The following is an 18,685-nucleotide window of genomic DNA, read 5'->3' as shown; positions in this document are numbered from 1 at the left end:
GTGTAATGGTTTTAAACTTTGTTTTTATTGTCTTTTTTTAAAGCAAAGGAATATTTTTAAGTGAAATTTTATGAGAAAATTCAGTTTATAAAATCATGAAAGTCAGTCTCTTTGGTTGAAGCAAAGGGGTAGGACCAACATCCCTTCCTGCTTGGCTCTTCCCTTATAAGAATAATAGTAATATCTTGTATTTATTAGGTTCTTAAAAATGCTAAGCACTGTTTATATCACAAAGGCAAGAAATAAGTATCATCGTTACACTCATTTTGTTGATGAGAAAACAGGCACAGAGAAAGTCATGTCATGTCTACGGCCATACCACCCTGAACGCGCCCGATCTCGTCTGATCTCGGAAGCTAAGCAGGGTCGGGCCTGGTTAGTACTTGGATGGGAGAAAGTCATGTCATTTGCCCGCATATCAATAGCTAGTAAGTTGCAGGACTGGGATTCACATCCTAGCATCTGAATGGGATGCCAGAGGCCAGTCTTTTCTGAGGTACGCTTTATTTATTTATTTTTTTTTTAAGATTTTATTTATTTGAGAGGGAGAGAGTGTGTGTGTGAGTGAACATGAGCAGGGGTGAAGGGGGTAGAGCTAGAAGATGACTCCCCACTGAGCAGGGAACCTGATGTGGGGCTTGATCCCAGAACCCTGGGATCATGATCTGAGCCGAAGACAGCTGCTTAACCGACTGAGCCACACCAGTATTCTGGAGTTACGTTTATTGACTAAATCACTCCCTTGTGTCTTCTGAGGTAGCTATCAGCCAAAACTGTAGCACTTTCCAGATTGCAGCTTGGTTTAGAATCCTTGTTGGGATGAGTAACACTGAATTCTGGAGCTGAGAGGCCGCATTTGGAAGACTTAACTTAGGGGCTCACAGACAGCCTGGCCTTGGGGAAGTCAATTAGCCCTCTTCATTTATTCTGCTAAAGTGGGTATGTAATAAATGCTTTTTGAAGTGTCTTCAAAAGCTACAAATTATCATGGTGCTTAGCATTGTTCCAGGCAACCAGAAGGTAAAAGAAAGTTGTTATTACAGGCAAGAACTTTATTACTAACTGAAACATCATTTATTTACATAGTTTTCCTTCACTTGCCTCTTAATCCACTGCCAACCTTGTCTTAAAACCCAAGAGATCTTTTCTTAGAGAATAATGAATCCTGTCTAGGGCCTTCTTTCATACTTTTTGCAGACATTCATCGTAGTGGACACTTCTGACATCCTTGTAAGATTCTCTTTCTGAGTTGGGTGCTGTGACATTCCACTTTAACCCAGTACTTGAGATTCTTCCTTCTCTGTTTCCTTTATCGATTTATTTTCCTTATTCCCTGAACAACAGTTTTTTGCGATGTCTGCCCCTACCCTAGGCACTACCAGTTTTAGTATATGTGCTGCCGAAGCGAGCACGGCACTACCAGTTTTACAGTCCAGAGGGTTTACTCTCCTTCGCAGTTAATAAGGGGTATCTAGGAAAGAAGCACCGTCCTGCACTTCCCCTCATTGAATTCTCTCTATACCAAAGCCTCAGCTGCCCCTCTGTTTCTAGGCAAGGCTCTCACCAAGCGTCTTCCCATGTTTTCGGATTTGTTCAGGTTGAAGCTACTCCATCCAAGGGTTCTTAACCTTTTCTAGAGCACATGTTCCTTTAAATCTGAAGTAGTTACTGAGCCTTTCCCTTAAAAAGTGTATGTTACATCAGCCTCAGAGCTTTACCCAAGGTTAATAGTTGGTTGTGAACTCTTAGGAACTCAGCTGTAGACTTTCCAGGGCTATAAAGACCTAGGTTAAGAACCCTGTGCTCTGGGGCGCCTGGGTGGTTCAGTGGGCTAAGGCCTCTGCCTTCGGCTCGGGTCGTGATCCCAGGGTCCTGGGATCGAGCCCCATATCAGGCTCTCTGCTCAGCAGGGAGCCTGCTTCCTTCCTCTCTCTCTCTCTCTGCCTACCTCTCTGCCCACTTGTGATCTCTCTCTGTCAAATAAATAAATAAAATCTTAAAAAAAAAAAAAAAAGAACCCTGTGCTCTGAGGAGTCTGACTCAAAGTTAAGTGCTTGTATTGAAAGGGATGGGGAGGGCTGTTAAAGGTTGTGGAGAGGGAAAAGGCATCCCAGTCATCAGTTTGTGGTGTAGTCTGCCATTCTAAGAACATATTATATAGATGAATGGCAGATTTTCACAATAAAAAGTCAAAAAGATTAAAAGAAACAGCACTAGCTGATAAAATAGGTGACAGAAAGGAAAGTGATACTTTAAGTAATTATTTTTAAAATAAATATAATTGAGGGGTGCCTGGGTGGCTCAGTGGGTTAAAGCCTCTGCCTTCGGCTCAGATCATGATCCCAGGGTCCTGGGATCGAGCCCCGCATCTGGCTCTCTGCTCCTCGGAGAGCCTGCTTCCTCCTCTCTCTGTCTGCCTCCCTGCCTACCTGTGATCTGTCTCTCTCTCTGTCAAATAAATAAAATCTTTTTTAAAAAATAAATATAATTGAGATAAAATAGAAAATACTTTAAGTATTATGAAATACAACTTATATTGTAAGTGGGAGATTAGAAGCGTAAGTGGAAATGGGCTTCTGCTCTATATTCTTGAATCCTTAGGAGAGCTTGTGGCTGGAGAGCCATGTCCCACCAAGCACAAGGGCAGGATGTTTTGTACAGTCCTGTGAGCCCTATGTTTTAGGAGCAAGCCCTGGGACTTGGGTGGGAGCTTGAGGATCAGCTTCCCAGGGCTCCAGAGCAGCGCACCTTTCCTGTTAGATGCATCGAGGTTCACCAGTGCCTGGCTTCAGAACATGCCATTTTTCCAACTGGAAAGGAGACTCCTGGGGAAGAAGGTGACAGGCTGGAAGAAGTCATTTTTAAGTAGAAATGCTTTTTTTTTTTTAACCTGACTTTACCTTTTTTGTTTGTTATACAAGTAATTTGCTCTTAGTAGAAAAATTTTGAAGTGCAGAGATAGAAAAATCACCCATTCTTTGACATAATCTAGAGTCAGATATAAATGGCATTGTGGTCATTGCCCTTTTAGTTATTTTGTACAGTTTTGTGATCATACTCTAAATACAATTTTATATTCTGCCTTTTTTGTTAATGTGTTGTTAGCCTTTTCCTTGTCATTGAGATTTTTCATGGCTTTTCATGGCTGCATGGTATTCCACATTTTGGAATTTAACCTGATTTCCCTAATACTGGACATTTAGAATATGTATGATTTTGCTCTTATAACAGGTAATGCAGCAATCGCTTCTGTGGACAAATCTCTTTCTGAATTTCTGATTATATCTTTAGTACATACAGTGCTCTATAGGCTCTCAATGAATTACTTTTGAGGGTAACTGTTATACTGTATCCTTACCAACATTTAAATGTGTTAACATTTAAAAGTCTTTTTTAATGAATCAGAAGTAGTATCTTTTAAAAATTTGCATTGTTTCATTAATGAGTAGAATGAACTGTTTTGTTTTTTTTTTAACTTTTTAAAAAGATTTTGTTTGAGAGAGTGTGAGTCTCAGAGCACAAGAAGGGGAGAGGGGTGGAGGGAGAGGGAGAAGCAGACTCCACCCTGGGCAGGGAGCCCAGTGTGGGGCTCTATCCCACGACCCTAGGATCACAACCTGAGCCAAAGATAGACACTTGTCCACTTGAGGCACCCAGGCACCCAAATGAACTATTTTTTTTTTAATATTTTATTTATTTGACAGAGAGAAATCACAACTAGGCAGAAAGGCAGGCAGAGAGAGAGGAGGAAGCAGGCTCCCTGCAGAGCAGAGAGCCCGATGTGGGGCTCGATCCCAGGACCCTGGGATCATGACCTGAGCCGAAGGCAGAGGCTTTAACCCACTGAGCCACCCAGGCGCCCCTGAACTATTTTTCACTGGGCCTCTGGTTTTGTTAGGTGTTTGTGGATTTTGCTTACTCACTTATTTAGGTCTTAGGAGGATTCTTAATTTATATGCATTTTTTTATAGATTAAGGATAATAACCCTTTTTCATATCAGTAGTTATTTTTGACTGCTTTTTTTTCATGTAACATTTTATTTCTTTGTTTTCCCCTGTAGCTTTATAGCATAGAAAAATTTCATACACCTAGGAAATAAAATAAGTATTACTGTAGAAATTGTTTAACTTACAGTATAGTGTGTCAGTGGAATAGGTTTTTACTTTTATCATTGTAGAATAATAACGTAAACACAGAATATCCGCATCAAGTACTCAGAGACCCTAAAAAGTAAAATATAAAAGAATGACCCAGGGCAAAAGTAGGATAGAATATATCTAATTCTATTGCTTATTGATGTTGCAATTCTAAGACAGCTTTTTTTTTTTTTCCCCCATAGATGAGGTGTTCAGAGGACATGAGCCAGGGCAAGCAGCAAACAGGTCTGTGTCTGCAGCTGATGTTGTTTTATATGGAGTGAACCTAATTCTGCCTCTGATGTCACAGGATCTTTTGAAGGTAATTGAAGACAGTGAATGTGAACATCCAAAGTGTGTATGTTTGGAGTTAAGATGTTTTAGACAAGAATACACCTGATTTAATGAAGAGTGTATAAGTACCTGCTTATCTATTAAGTACACATGAAAACGAGAATTTTAAGTTCCTATTTTGTGTCATTCACACTCCTGTATGCAGCTCAGTGCGCAGCTTATTTCTCATTTAATTGTGGCCCAGAGTCCTGCATTCACTGATGATTAGTGACAGAAAAAAATGGTTCTTTTAGAAACTTAGTTCGAATGTTGGCAGTTCTGATTCCCTCATCATTTGTCATTAGACAACTTAAGTTATATGTTTGGGTGTATTCCACTGATACTTTTAAACGTTATTCTCAGATGTGAGGGATTGAGCTATAGAAGGCCTTTTCTGTCTACCCCATGTAGAAGTGGGATGGTAAAAAACCAAGACTACCACAGTTTAAATTTGTGTACGTTCTGATAACCTCGTGTCTTGGTTTCCGCAGTCAGTATCGGTGGTGATGAGTCTACCTTTTCTTCTTCCTTTAAGTACCACAGGGGAGGAGAGTCTCTTTCGTGAGTTGCCATAGAGGGTGAGAGTGAGGACAAAGATGTGGATGGGAAGGAAGTGGGAACGGTGTGCGTGTGCGCATGTTTGGAGCTCACGCAAGGTGGAGTGGGAGAGGGTGAGAGAAGTCAGTCACGGAAAGGAAGAAGATAGAGGTTGAGCAGTGGTTGAAAGTTGGGGTTTAAGAATAGGAGGTTCTGCCAGATTCACGCAGAGTGGCCGGGGACCACATACTTCTTCCCTGGAGAATGTTTTTAGGAGAGCATTCTGAAGCCTGTTAGCCAAGTATTCATGTAGCTAGCAGTCGTAGGGGGACATTGAGTAAGCTCTGTATATTGCTTTTTTTAGGATTTTTGGTTTGGTTTTGAGAGTTTTTTCTCATCAAATAGACCGTTAAACAGTTAGATGTGTATTAAATGTACATTGCCTGCGTTTTACTTCAGTTTTCCACGACTGTCAGCCAACTTTTGGAAGTGCGAAGGAGTGAATATTCTGTTCTTAACAATTCATATTTCTCTAACATGCTGGGAGGTAAATAAACACATGTGCAAAAGGGTTTTAATCATAGGTCATTTCGTAATTTGAAATTTGGCTGTTTTGTCTACTTTTCAAGGTAAAGAGGCTATCTGCAGTTGGCTGTAGCTTTTCTTAACCGTCCAGAAGATAATTGTTCCTACTGTGTATTATTTCTGTATACTAAAATAGTCCCTTTATTATAACTTATTTTTACATTTAATTTGGTCTTCATGTTTTCTATATCTTGAGTATGTTTTCAAGACATCATTGTACTTTAAGTTTGTCGGTTATTAATTTATTTATTGCATTAATGAATATAGAAATTAGATATCAGTAAGCATCTAAATAATATTTCTTTTTCAGTTTCCAACCCTTTGTAATCAGTACTACAAATTAATCACATTTATCTGTGAGATTTTTCCTGAAAAAATACCACAGCTTCCTGAAGATCTTTTTAAAAGTCTGATGTACTCTTTAGAACTAGGAATGACATCATATCCTTTAATTGAGCATCATTATCATTTGTCACTTGGAGAAAAAGATCTTACCTAAAGAAGTTTTTTAAATTTGTGTTTTTTAAAAAATTTCTTTTGTGTTTTAGTTTTATTTCTTTAGAAAGCAGTCATCTCTCTAACTACCTTAGTTCTGTGTTTGTTAGTTTGCCTTACCTTGTTCTCCTTTCACAGATCCCAGAGGTGTTTGGTGCCTGATCCCGAAGTCACTCTTTTCGTTAAGAGCCCCAATTAGTAATGTCATATACTGTTGCTGAGTCTCTGATCTTAGCTACCTGATAGTAGAGAAAAATAAGGCTTTTTATCAATTGTGTCCTCTTGATCAGAAACACTAGAAATCTATAGTCCAGCTCCCTCTCAGAACCACTGGAAACCTTTTCTCACATAATGGTGTATAGACATATTGCACACTAACCTACTCCCTTACCTGTATTCAGTCCTAGAATTTGCTAATAGCTATAACTTTTTAATCTTTAATAAGTCAAATATATCTAGTCTGTTCCTTGACCTTCATGATCAGAATGAGTTCGGAGGTTTGCCAGCTTTGCCTGGAAGCTTTGACACCATTAGCTGAACAGTGTGCTAAAGCACAAGAAACAGATTCACCTCTTTTTTTAGCAACACGGCACTTTCTTAAGGTAAGATGTTTGGGTGGCCTGTCGTGAAACCGTCTGCTTTAATAATTATGGTCAGTGCATATAAATCTTCATTCAAATGAGGAAATGCTACATCATTCATAAAGCAGGAAATCATTATTTTTTGTTCACTGTGCTTTCTGGCTATAATTCCCTGAATACATTATTCTCTGCTTTTATTGTGTGTTCTTGAAAATCAGAGTGGTAAAAGTAACAGGGAATTTGGTCACTTGATGATTTCGTTTATCACAGCACGGGGTAACAACCCCTTATGGTTGGATTTTTAAAAAACTGTTTTTCTTTAATTTTCAGATTTATTTAATAAATAACAACTACAACCCCTCTTTTTCTTTTTTTGGAATGGGGAAGGGCTGGAAGACTGTATGATAATCATATATTTTTATTGAGATGTTTTATGTTGTGTATTTTCAGCTGGTTTTTGATATGCTGGTTTTGCAAAAGCACAACACAGAGATGACCACTGCAGCCGGTGAAGCTTTCTACACATTGGTGTGCTTGCATCAGGTACTGGACACAAGTGTGTTCATGGGACTCTGCTCATTTTTTTAGCAAGGAGATTATTCATACAGAGAGTGGGCCTTTAATACTTCTAGTTCTTAGAGAATCTGTGACTCATTGCTTCCATTCTGTTTCGGTGAGGCTGTATTTCTTTATTTCCTTGTCACTTGTGACTTTTTTGTTTATTTGACAGTCTTTCAGTTAGTAAGGACTTCTTTTCCTTTCTCCACTGTTGTGAATCATCCTTTGCATTGATTGCTGCCCTAAAGCTTTTCCTTAAACAAGTGCTAGAAACCAGGAATCAGCCTGAACGAATAGTAGTGATGTGGTTTTTGTTCTTGAGGAACTCACAGTACAAGGGAGACCAGATGAGAAGACCACAGACCCAGAGGAGTCTGCCTTAGGAAAGCATGGAAATTAGCAGTGTGTATTTTCTGTCATAGTATTCAAAGTGTATTACTTCATATTACGCTATGAAAAAGAGTGTATTTTTTCTTTTTTTGTTCAGTCTTTAAAGACTCTGAAGTACTCATTCAGTGGGGGTTAATATAATGGAAGAAAAGTTACACTAGCTCACCTGTCCCTTCCCTATTCCAGTATTTCAGTCCCTTCCCTAGTCCCTTCAGGTATATGAGAAAAACCATATTGGGTCATCAGCTGCCTTAGTTACCCAACACTCCTTTCCCCTTTTTTGCTGTCCCCACCCCCGCCACCAAGCACATGTAAATGTCCCTCATGACTAAGGGATTTACTTTTTTATTATTATTATTACAAAAAAGCTTTGGCTTTTTTTCCTTGTTTAGAGTCCATAGTATTTGCTGTGAGTGGCACTTGGAGTTTGATTTTATTTACCTGTTTAATAAAGATAGGATTTTGAGGCCTTTCATGTTACTTAAAGACTCCCTGTAGACTTGTGCCACCTGCACCCCAGGCTGAAGTTATTCTCGGACTTCAGGTCTTGCTGTGCTCTTTAGGTACTACTTTCTGCAGATGGTGCCCAACTCAGGTCTGTGGCCTTCTGCTGTCATCTTACTTCCTTATTGCTTACTAGGAGGATAGGTGTCTTTTCCCTGTAGATATAAGCCATTGCGTTTCAGTTGCCTTTAAAAAACAAAACAAAAAAACAGATTTACACATTGTAGAAAGGAGAGCAGGGCTTTAGGTTTAGCTCATATAAAATCTTGCTGGGTCTGGCCCTAGAGGGGCTATCATTTAGGGAAATGATTTGAGTTTATACTTACTCCTCTGTGAGAGGTTTGTTTCTTGGAGAGAGCATTTCGGGTGGCCATCGTGGTTTCATGCTTGTGGGTCAAGGATGGTGCCTTACTCTTCCTTTCCAGACGTCATTAACATTTCACTTCACCATTTGGTCTGTCACGATATCCCAAGGAGCTAATGAAAAGTACTGTCAGATCCACTTGTTTCCAAGAGCGCTCATCCTGAAAAGCTGTTTTGTTTGAATGTCCCTGAACCCCAAACCTACTCCTCTGTATAAGGCTTTATGATAGAGGGCATTAGAAACAGAATCTCTACACATGCACCCCCACCCCACTCCCATGTTCCTGTGTTTCTCCTGCCCTTCTCCCAGAGCCATTGGGTCCATTGCTGGTTCGGAGCTACATTTGCTCAGTGTTCTCCTTCCACCTTGAGAAAGGACTGAGATACAGTCCTCCCACTCTGCCTCCTCCTTCCAGACAACTCCTGTCTGCCTTTGTGTGACTCTGCTGTCCTCAGAACTGAGTCAACAGTATATCTATATAAACCTGGAAAACTGTTGAAAGTCAGGTTGCAGACTTAGAGTATATATAAAATGCAAAATAAATACGAAAAATGTGCTTGGAAAACAGAGAAGAGGAACACAACAACATTGGTAATTGCATAACTTCTGGAACCAAGCAGCCTGGATTCTTGCTGTAAAAGCAGTGCAATCAAAAAAAGGTGGGGGGGGGCGCCTGGGTGGCTCAGTGGATTAAGCCGCTGCCTTCGGCTCGGGTCATGGTCTCGGGGTCCTGGGATCGAGCCCCGCGTCGGGCTCTATGCTCCACAGAGAGCCTGCTTCCTCCTCTCTCTCTGCCTGCCTCTCTGCCTGCTTGTGATCTCTCTCTCCGTCAAATAAATAAATAAAATCTTTAAAAAAAAAAGGGGGGGGGATGCAGTGCAATCCTGGACGTATTATATCACTGTATATAAGAACTTCATCTGTGGGACAGAAGTATAAACAGTACCTACCTCATAGGATTGTTATAAAAAGTGAGTTACGAATGTAAATGACTAGAACAGTACTTGAAATATAAACTTCCAGTAAATCTTAACTGTTAAAAAGAGTTGTCATGATCATTTCACAATGTATTCAAATATGGAATTACTATGTACATGAACTAATATAATGTTATATGACAGTTATACTAGAGAAAAGACCTGTTATATCCTGCCTTTCAGAATCCCACAAGCCAGTACCTGATGTGATCTATTGTGTGACATTTAAGGAAGATAAATGTTCTTACGTGTACTTTATCTCTTCAATAGGCTGAATACTCTGAATTGGTTGAAACATTACTGTCAAGTCAACAAGACCCAGTTATTTACCAGAGATTAGCAGATGCCTTCAACAAACTCACTGCAAGCAGCACTCCTCCTACGCTGGATCGGAAGCAGAAGATGGCCTTCCTAAAGAGTTTAGAAGAATTTATGGCAAATGTTGGTGGTCTCCTTTGTGTAAAATAAACAACAAAACTTTATGCTTAATTTAGATCTTTCTGCAAAGTGCACTGAATTGCTAAAAGCTGACTTGAGTCTTGTCCTGTTCTTCAGTTCCTTGGTCGTTTTGGATTTCGGAGAGCCTGAAAGTTTGATATTTAATGCAGTGAAACAGGAGAGGTCACTTTGAATCAGCTTCTGCTGTTGGGTGTTAGCCACAACCTGTCAAATATGTCTTGTAGATTTTGAATGGTGATTTAGGATTTTCAGTTCCATATATGTGCAAACAGATATGGCACCATGAAATGCATATTCAGTGCCTTCCCCCCCTTATCAAAACATTAGGTGGCTAGACAAAGTTTAGAATTTTTGTTAAATTAAATATTAGATGGACATATGCTCCCTGTTATTTCTCAAAATGTTGTCCATAGATCACCTGCGTCACTCAAGGAGCTGGTTGAAAAGGTAGTTCTTGGGTCCAACTGTAGATCTTCAGAGTCATAATTTCTGTGTGTTGGGCCTTGGATTCTTCATCGTAATAAGCCCCTCCCCTCTGCCACCCCAAAAGTTTTGAATCAATGCAAAAGACATTGGAAACTCCTAAGCGGTTTTGTGCTTTCAGACTTTTCCTCCCTTCGATGATAAGGTTTATAATTGAGCAGGCTGAAGACACACCGGATGTTTGTTGGCTTCTCGTAGCACACGCTCTCGCTGTCTTTTGTGTAACACCCCTGGTGCCGCGGGTTTTGTGTAATGCGGGTCTCTAATCACACTCTGATGCCTCAACCTACGGAGGAGAATACATGTCTATTTTTGTTCCATAAAAAGAACTTTAGGAACTGTAGCCATTTCATTGCCTTAATTTTAAGAAGAAAATACAAAAAAGAGCAGATTTGTTTTAGTAAGAAATCAAGTCTTGATGCTTCAGAGTTGGTTTAGGGTGTTAGCTGCTATGAACCTGGTGCCCTTTTGATCGTGTATCTATGTGGCTTTATGAGTGAAATGAAAGGCTCATTCATTTGTAGTCTAACTTTTTGAGTATGTTATCTATGTATCTCTTCAGCCATGTAGCCATGGCTAATAATCTACTCTGAATGGCTTGCTTAAGCAATAACTATTTTAAAGGATGTGAATTACTGATTCATACAGACTATTATACATTGGGGCATTAGGGGCAATAATTATGCTAGAGTGGACATTCTCCTCATTTCACAGGAGCCATGTAAATTTAAGAGATTAAAAAATTCCTATTTAGATCCTCTAGTTTGACTTTTCTAATCAGGACTTTTGTACTGCTGCCATGCTCCACTTAATTCTGTGTGCCAGCTTAAATTATGGAAATGAAAGCTAATTTGTAAGCTGCAGGCATATGAAACTGCCCACTTCAGTGTCAGAAATCCCACAGCACAGTGACAGGACTGTGGTGCAGGCGCACTCTGCCGCTGTGCTTCCAGGGGGTGGCCTTTCTCCTTCTGTGTTCTGGAACACGCTCAACTGTCCTTCGAATGTAGTGTTGCTATCTGAATTGCATATGGTATATGCACCTTCACATGAGATGCTGTGCAAAACTTTGTATAACTCTGCTACTAACAGTTACAGTTAACAAAACTGGAGCATCGAAATTACACCCACCCTGTGCATGTGACGTTAGACGCGAGTGAATGCAAAGCCTGGGCCGTAACTTTGTAAAGAACATTACTCTTAATTCGATCACTGTTAAGTAACAACTGAGGTGGAGCAAAAATATCTTAAAAGACAGGTAGGAAAAAACTAATATCACTCTTCATGAAATATACATACTATATTTTTAAAAACACTTCAAACAAGTGCATTTATTTTTAGATTTCCTCTTCTTTTTTCCCCTTAACGTGAAGTCTGATGTGGCAGTGTTCTTGGTGTTTTACGTTTCCCAGCTCCCTAATACTTTCTCAGTAGTTGTGAGCTGTACGTCTCTGTGTGTTCAGTAATATAGTCCCTTTGCCAAAGGACGCTGAAATAACACAACTGACTGGGAGGGTCTGCTGGCCATGATGAAACTATAATCAGATTGTTAAAAGTAAAGATGAGTAGGAAACAAATGACTTGTTAAATAAAAAGGCATCAGTATTTAGTAACTTTTCTATAGACAGAAATGTATCTGCTGAATTGGCCCAGATGTTATTACAATACTGCAATTTATCAGTTTCAGTTAAAGTGAGATTTACTTCAGATTGGACCAAATGATGCTTCAGTATCACCAGCATGTTGATTAGTGGCAAAGGGGAAAACGGCCACCACCATTTTCTAGGTAATGGGGGTGCCACTTTAATTGCAATGGCTAAGACGTCTTTTCAGGGTGTTTGTGTATGTTTGCCTGGTTGAATATTTGCTTAGTTTGGGTCTTTTGTTTTACTTTGTCCAGTTTTGTCTTTGGCTGTTTACTGGCTCTTTGGTTTGGGGGGTTTTTGTTTTAATGCTCTTGGCCCAGTGCATGTAAAGAACACTGGCTTAATTCCAGTAAATTGGTTCCTACTATTAAACTAAGTTTTTAAAAGAGCTTTAAAAACAAAAACATTATTTTTGCCCCCGTTTTTATATGTTAAAGGGACACTGTCAAAGATATGATTTTTAGAATTTTGTGTTTTACAAAATTTCTGTTGTTCATATATAGTATCCTTTAACTTAACAGTTTTTCAGTTCATTCTTTATTTGACTTATTTCTGTTTTTATTTTCCTTGCCTGTTTGTTTCCCAAAGTCATAGTCTCTACAGAGTCCCACGGCACAATCACTAGGGACTTGGTCCTTTCACAATTTGTATCCATGTAACAGCACCTGTAACTGTATTCTTGTAGCTCTGTTAAAAGGATTAGTTTGTCTTTACAGTCCTTCTGGATAGGTGGCTGCCTGGGTAGCTAAACTATTTGACAGTGTCCTTCTCAACACATTTATCCTGGTCTTTCTGCCTTGCTGTCTCTTAATCTCTTGGAAGACAGGGGGAGCATGTTAACATCACTGCATTGAGGTTTTTTTTGTCTGGTATAAAGTATGACATGTAAAAAAAAAAAAAAATCTTTGCAATATTTTTCAAATTTTAAGAATTTAGTCTTATTTCATTGTAAACCATGTATCTAATTACATTACAGTGCTCTGTTCAGATATGATGGTTACACCTTTTTTTTTAGTTTTCACTTCACAACCAAGCATCTCTATTATTATAACTTACCCCCAGCCAGCAATATTTAACACTCCCCTTACAGTCTTTGATTGAATTTTCTCTTTTACCAAGACATCAAGTCTTTGTCTTTCTAATATCACCATATTTCCCATTTCAGTTAATACTTATATGAATCCCTCAAGTATTGAAGAGAACTAGCTTTCAGTTTCAAGGATTTCAGGTGTGAGTATCCTAGTATTCACTGTCAGTTGAACCCTTAAAACCCCTTTTAAAACAGTTTTACTTGTTTCTGTGTGCCACTTCCATCATTAGAGGTGGTTGTCATTAGACCTTATAAGTTAGCTGTCTCTGACAGATAATTATCATTATTGGTTCCTGAATAAAATATTAACTTAAAGCAGAAGGAACCTCAGAACTTCTTAGTGTTTGTGGGTTTTTTTTTAACAGAATAAGGAACTGATTTGACCTAAGTTTTTTAACATAATTTTCTATAAATTCTACAAAACAGCATAGCCGATTTGAGGATATAATAATGTTTTAAATTATTTTAAAATGCAAGTGGGTATTCTCTGATTTGGTAAAACACTATATTTAAGAATTCTTCAAAAATTGATTTTCTAAAATTAAAAAATGTCCAAAGTAGGTATGTTGCTGAGCTCAAATTAATTTGAAGTACCCTGGTGAAAGCTGAACTTTAAATACTTAAATTTAGATGTGAGAAATGTGAAATATTCCTCATTAATGATAATGGGAACCCATAACATACTTAACCAAAGAATATATTTGGTTCAGGTAAAGATACAAACCTAATAGTGGGCATCCATTCTTTTTTTAAAGAGGATGGATGAAGTAATGTGTTTCTGGCCTGTAACTCTCTCTACTTTGGATAGACTGAAATATTCCACGACCGCTTCAGTGGTGATTGGGAGGTGCAGCTGGCACATTAGACTTCTGAGACTCACCCCAAAAACCATCTTCATCCACCTCACCCACCGGGGTTTGTGCTTCACTTACTCCCAGGCCTTTCCACCAGTCGAGAGAATTTGTTGTCTCTCTTTCAATCCATATTCTTAGGCCTCTTAGCTATTAGGAGCTGTCAGAGTGTACTAATAGCATATTTTCCTCACCTGCAATCGAAAATACTGCATCCGCACCATGTACCTGATGGGGATCTGACCTCAAGTGTGTTCTGAGCCCGGGCTTCCTGGCGTGGTGTCTTTTTACCACCTAAGATTATGACAAATTGCAAATACTGGTATTACGATTTGGTTCTCTGTACAAAGAAAGAAGCTCCATGCAGTGAGTTTGTGGTTTAATGGTCACAAAATGTTAGCACTGCTACCATTCAGCACGTGTAAAATTTTTTAAATTTATAAATATTAAAATTTTAAACTTACACTAAGACTTTTCAGTTTTTTTAAGAAACCCAGGGATGAGTATACTGTTTAAATATTTACCTCTATTAACATTACTGAAGGTATAAAGTTGCATTTAATTTTTCAAAAGATGCTACAGTATGATTTTAGGAAATAAGGCTATGTATTGAGCCAATTACAAGCTGAATATCAAATTGATAAAATTTTATTTGTATTTTTAAAATCCATAAATGGGAGTTAAATGTGTCTTTTCACTAAATATTTTTATTACATTTTTGTTTTGACCATGTGTGATTTGTTCATGGGTATTTAGCTAGACTGTTTTATGAAGCGTACTGAAATGGTGCTAGTTCATTTGCCGTATAGGATGTTTGACACGGGACATTACACCGTCATAAGATAATTTTGAATAAAAAACATGAGACATATCTGTATAGATAAAATAGAGATTTGCATTACCTTTTGGGAAAACACCCCAACCCTAATAGAGTATTCAGAATTCAGAAAGAGAAAGGTTTGTTTATATTCTGTAATATTGAGCATATTTATTTTTTTATTTCACCTCACAGTCTTGCAAACATTTCCAGAGTTATTAGTCAAATCACTGGATTTGGGCATATTTGTAGTAAATATTATTAGTAGTTTGGGTCATTCTTTCTGGGCTTTTAGGGAAAATGGAGAATTACCATCCTGTTCTGTGTTAGACTTAACAGACTTTGACCCTTTCTTCAGTCTTAAGTCTTGTAAACATGTGCGGTGGAAAGTTAATTTTTTTTAAGAAAAGCAAATGCTTGAAATATATTTATTTTAAACTTGGTTTTGCTTTGAATATTCATTGATTTATTATGGTATTTCTTAGATTATGTTGAAATGTGATTCTATTCCAAGGGTAGATGAAGAAAAAGCAGGTTGTAGAGTACATGTTGAGTTTTTGTTTCACCCTCTTTCATTATTAAGGAGGGATGTTAGGCACAGACTAATCACCTGTCATTTGAAGAGAGCCATAGGTGATATTTAAGGTCCCACATATAAAAATTAGTTTTTTTAAAAATTCATCTTTAATGGTTCTCTCTAAAAATACAGTCATTTGTGAATAACGCCTCTGGTGCATTGATTAGATTATGTTACATTTTTGTTTGTGTTTTAAGCATAGCTTCCCAGATTGGGTCTTGTGCATTCTTTGTAATCTCAAATGGCGGTTCAGTTTGACTTTCTTTTAAAACTAAGTGGAAGCAAAGACAGGTTCAGTGAAACTAATGAGAAAATCTCAGCTCAGATATTCCATACAGTACTAATAGCAGCGTTATGTCTCATTATTTTTAACGACTAGCATGACTATGAACAGAGGTAAGTCACTGATGATTCCTGGAGTTGAAGAATGAAAAAACTGAAGTGAAGCATGCGTAAATAGGGATGTGCTATGTATTATTTCCACAGTAGTTAGTGGTTTTAAGTTTTGATGGTTTTCATGTCCATTTACTTTGCCAGGTGAATCTTCAAATATTCCTATTAGTAAGCCTAAGATCTTAGGCTGCAGTATTCATTTGTACACCTGCTTATAACTGTGTTGCCCTGGATGGTCCTTTCTGAGGACTCACCTGGTAAAACCTTTTGAACTGATACAGTACAGGGGAGAGGCAGAGAGACTTAAATTCAATTCCTAACTAAGCTATCTAGGTTTTATGTTAATTTCCATGGGCCTATCACTTACATCATAGGACTAAAAGTGTTGTTAATTCTTCCCGAAGGAAAAATTTTAAACATGGTAATGGATATAATAGTAGATGCTCAGCAGATTCCATTATATTTAAAGATTATTTCCAAGAACACATTTTGATCAATAAATGTGTCCTAATACAAAGTCTAATACCTGATTGTCATTAATTACTTTCAAATACTGTGACACCTACACATCAATAAAATGTAACCTTCTAGCCCTAGCCAAACCACCATGTTGATACTGGGATAGAGTTCACCATATTATTTACTGTTTCTTTTCTATATGGTAAAATCGATTAAGTCAAGTTGGTGGTTTCATTTCTGTTGAATGTTCCTACAACAATAACAATCCTAAAGTGATTCCTAAAGTAAGTTTCATGAATCACTAATTCTTTATAACTTAGTGTTATCAAATAAATTGGAGAAATAAAACAAGTGGGGGTTTGGGGGGTTGTTTTTTTTGTTTGTTTGTTTTTACTATGTGAAGCTAAAGCTTTACTACACTAATGCACATTGGAACCTCTAGAAGATCTTAATGAGATTTTCTTTACCTTATTTAATGGTTTCTTCTCAAAGCATCTTATGGGACTAGAATTCTAGCGAACATCCTTTCCAACATGCTTAGGTTGAATAATCTGGTGATACAGTACTTGACGAATGGAAGAAAAAGACTGTGTTCTTGTAATTATGGGTAATTACTAGGTATTTTTTAGAAAGGGAAAAACGAAGCTAAAGTTCATCTTACAAAACATTTTCAAAGTAATCTTCATGCTTTTTATGTACCATTGCAAGATGAACAAAAATAATTTCTGAATACACAAAGGAGTAATTCCTGGATTGAAACTGATTTGAAAGCATCTTTCAAGTCTAGTTTAACTTGACAGATAATCTTCACTTTACTTCAATAATAAATTGCCTTTGATGTTTTACATTTCTTCATGATTTTCAAAAACTGTTAAATTACAATGCAAACATTTCACCAAGAAAATTCTAATCTTCATGCAGTAGAGACGTGCTGTCTGGGCAGTCAGCACTCTTGGTGAAGGTACAATTATATGAACTTCCTGACATCTAGGTCACTTTATAAAAATAACACATAGCCGTACCCATCACATGAAGCTACCTTGTGTCTCGCATGTTATGAAAGCAATTGAAACTTTGAAAGTTAAAAAGATGTTTCTTTTTCTTTTTTTTTAAGATTTTATTTATTTATGACAGAGATAGCAAGAGAGAACACAAGCACGGGAGCTGGAGAGGAAGAAGCAGGCTCCCACTGATCAGAGCTTGATACGCCACTGGATCCCAGCACGCTCGGATCATGGCCTGAGTGGAGGTCACGTAATGACTGAGCCACCCAGGAGCCCCTAAAACGATGTTTCAAACCAAAAATAATTTGCTTTAGCATAAATTTTCTGGTAATTTACAAGTCAAGGCAGTCTCATATGTATGGACACTACCTCTGTAAAAATGTACTGCCGTAAAAGTTGGTTATTGTTTCTTGGTTCATGTTACTGATTTCTTTTAGTTCTATATATTTTTCTTTACAGCCTCTTTGCTAAGTTATATCTGGTTTTGAAATATTTAGTAGATTTGTCTTAAGTTCAAAGCATTCCAAGTAAATAAAGCATGTTATAGACCTGCAAATAGTACTTAAAATTATGGAACTCAACAAAGTTGTAAACCTCTTTTATGAACTATTGAATGTCATCATTTGACAGCTGAGCAATTCATGTATATCCTCATCCCCCCAAAAAAGCACTTAAAGCTATTCAGAAAATACATAACTTAGCAAGATCATAAAATTGATAAAGGAAGGTAGGAACATAACATTGATTGCCTTGGGGAATGGAAAAGTATCTCACTTGAGTTTCGGTGACAGTGAAGCTGGAAGGGAACCTCTCTTACACTATGTGTTATGTGGTAGGTACTGTATGCTAGATGTCTTACATATTGAAGGCACTTGACTCTGAAGGCTCTGAAGGACTCCTGGCAAGTCAGCTGACCAAAAAGTACCTATCATTTTCATGGATAATGTTGTTGCCTCATAATTGCATTATTTGCCAAATTAGTAGTGGGTCTTATTTCAGCATGTCATCGTTCACCAATCAGATCTTGAGCTCATTTATATCGCTTGCATTCTATAGCTAACTCCCAAATGAAAAATGCCTCTAATCCTGTCAATATTACAAAGCCTCAATTTAATGTCTTAATGCTTCTATTTTTTTTTTTAAGATTTTTTATTTACTTGACAGAGATCACAAGTAGGCAGAGAGGCAGGCGGGGGGATGGGGATGGGGGGAAGCAGGCTTCCCGCCAAGCAGAGAGCCCAATGCGGGGCTCATCCCAGGACCCTGAGATCATGACCTGAGCCGAAGGCAGAGGCTTTAGCCCACTGAGCCACCCAGGTGCCCTTAATGCCTCTATTTTTAAATTTTTTTTTTTAAATTCCTGTATTAAGACTGGGTAAACTAGACAGAGGTTTGAATTTAATATTTGTAAAACGGACATCTAGCTTTAAATGCAAAATAAGCTA

At 38.0% G+C, this 18,685-nt stretch overlaps 1 protein-coding gene across 5 annotated transcripts in view; it reads left to right on the top strand.

Annotated features, from left to right (window-relative positions):
• Window positions 1-14,705, top strand: part of XPO4 (exportin 4) — a 125,298-nt gene extending 110,593 nt beyond the window's left edge. For all 5 annotated transcript variants that reach the window (XM_045977999.1, XM_045978000.1, XM_045978003.1 and 2 more), the window contains 5 exons: window positions 4,341-4,459; window positions 5,903-6,033; window positions 6,572-6,689; window positions 7,119-7,211; window positions 9,732-14,705. In XM_045977999.1, coding sequence (XP_045833955.1) covers window positions 4,341-4,459; window positions 5,903-6,033; window positions 6,572-6,689; window positions 7,119-7,211; window positions 9,732-9,929 — 659 coding nt within the window. In that variant the 3' untranslated portion in view covers window positions 9,930-14,705. The remainder of the gene's footprint in view (window positions 1-4,340; window positions 4,460-5,902; window positions 6,034-6,571; window positions 6,690-7,118; window positions 7,212-9,731) is intronic.
• Window positions 14,706-18,685: the final 3,980 nt, after the last annotated feature.

This window comes from Meles meles, chromosome 14 (assembly GCF_922984935.1).
Source record: "Meles meles chromosome 14, mMelMel3.1 paternal haplotype, whole genome shotgun sequence".
NCBI lineage: Eukaryota > Metazoa > Chordata > Mammalia > Carnivora > Mustelidae > Meles > Meles meles.
Note: the sequence above shows the minus strand (reverse complement) of the source record. Positions and strands in the feature narration are given on the sequence as shown.